Below are 558 nucleotides of genomic sequence, written 5' to 3'. Positions count from 1 at the left end.
CCACCCACCCCACGGTTCACGTATTGTGGTGCACTTTCCGACTGGCCTCCCTCACGTCCCCCGCTCGCCGAACCCTGCCCCGCTCCCTTGCCCACCCTGTCTCACCCCCACCCCACCCGTGCCTCCACCCACACACCCACCCACACACGCCCTCACCCCCGCCGCCCCACCCCCGCAGAGTTTGCCACCGGCTCCATGCTGAGCGTGGTGGCCAGCCTGACCCCCTACTCTGACTTCAACCAGTCCCCCCGCAACATGTACCAGTGCCAGATGGCCAAGCAGACGATGGGCACGCCCGCGCAGGCGCTGGCGCACCGCACAGACAACAAGATGTACCGCATACAGACGCCGCAGACGCCCATCGCGCGTACCAAGCGGTGGGGGACCGCCTCCTGCCTGTGCTGCTGTGTTGCCGCTGGTGTGTGGAGGGGGCAGGCACGTGGCGACCCCGGGGCGCATGCGCAGGCAGGCAGGCAGGCCCTGCTGCGCGGCGCCTGTGCCCACCCGCTCACCCGCTTTTGCCCCGCCGCTCTGCCCGCCGCCCCCAACTGTGCCGAC

At 70.4% G+C, this 558-nt stretch overlaps 1 protein-coding gene across 1 annotated transcript in view; it reads left to right on the top strand.

The window, feature by feature from the left end:
• CHLNCDRAFT_138110 (hypothetical protein) overlaps positions 1–377 on the top strand; it is a gene marked incomplete at both ends in the record, with an annotated part of 6,650 nt that extends 6,273 nt beyond the window's left edge. The window contains one exon of the mRNA XM_005851531.1: positions 179–377. Coding sequence (XP_005851593.1) covers positions 179–377 — 199 coding nt within the window. The remainder of the gene's footprint in view (positions 1–178) is intronic.
• Between the last annotated feature and the right edge of the window lie 181 nt (positions 378–558).

This window comes from Chlorella variabilis (genome assembly GCF_000147415.1).
Source record: "Chlorella variabilis unplaced genomic scaffold CHLNCscaffold_2, whole genome shotgun sequence".
Taxonomy (NCBI): Eukaryota; Viridiplantae; Chlorophyta; class Trebouxiophyceae; order Chlorellales; family Chlorellaceae; genus Chlorella; species Chlorella variabilis.
The sequence above is the reverse complement of the archived record's forward strand: the minus strand, read 5'-3'. Positions and strand labels throughout refer to the sequence as shown.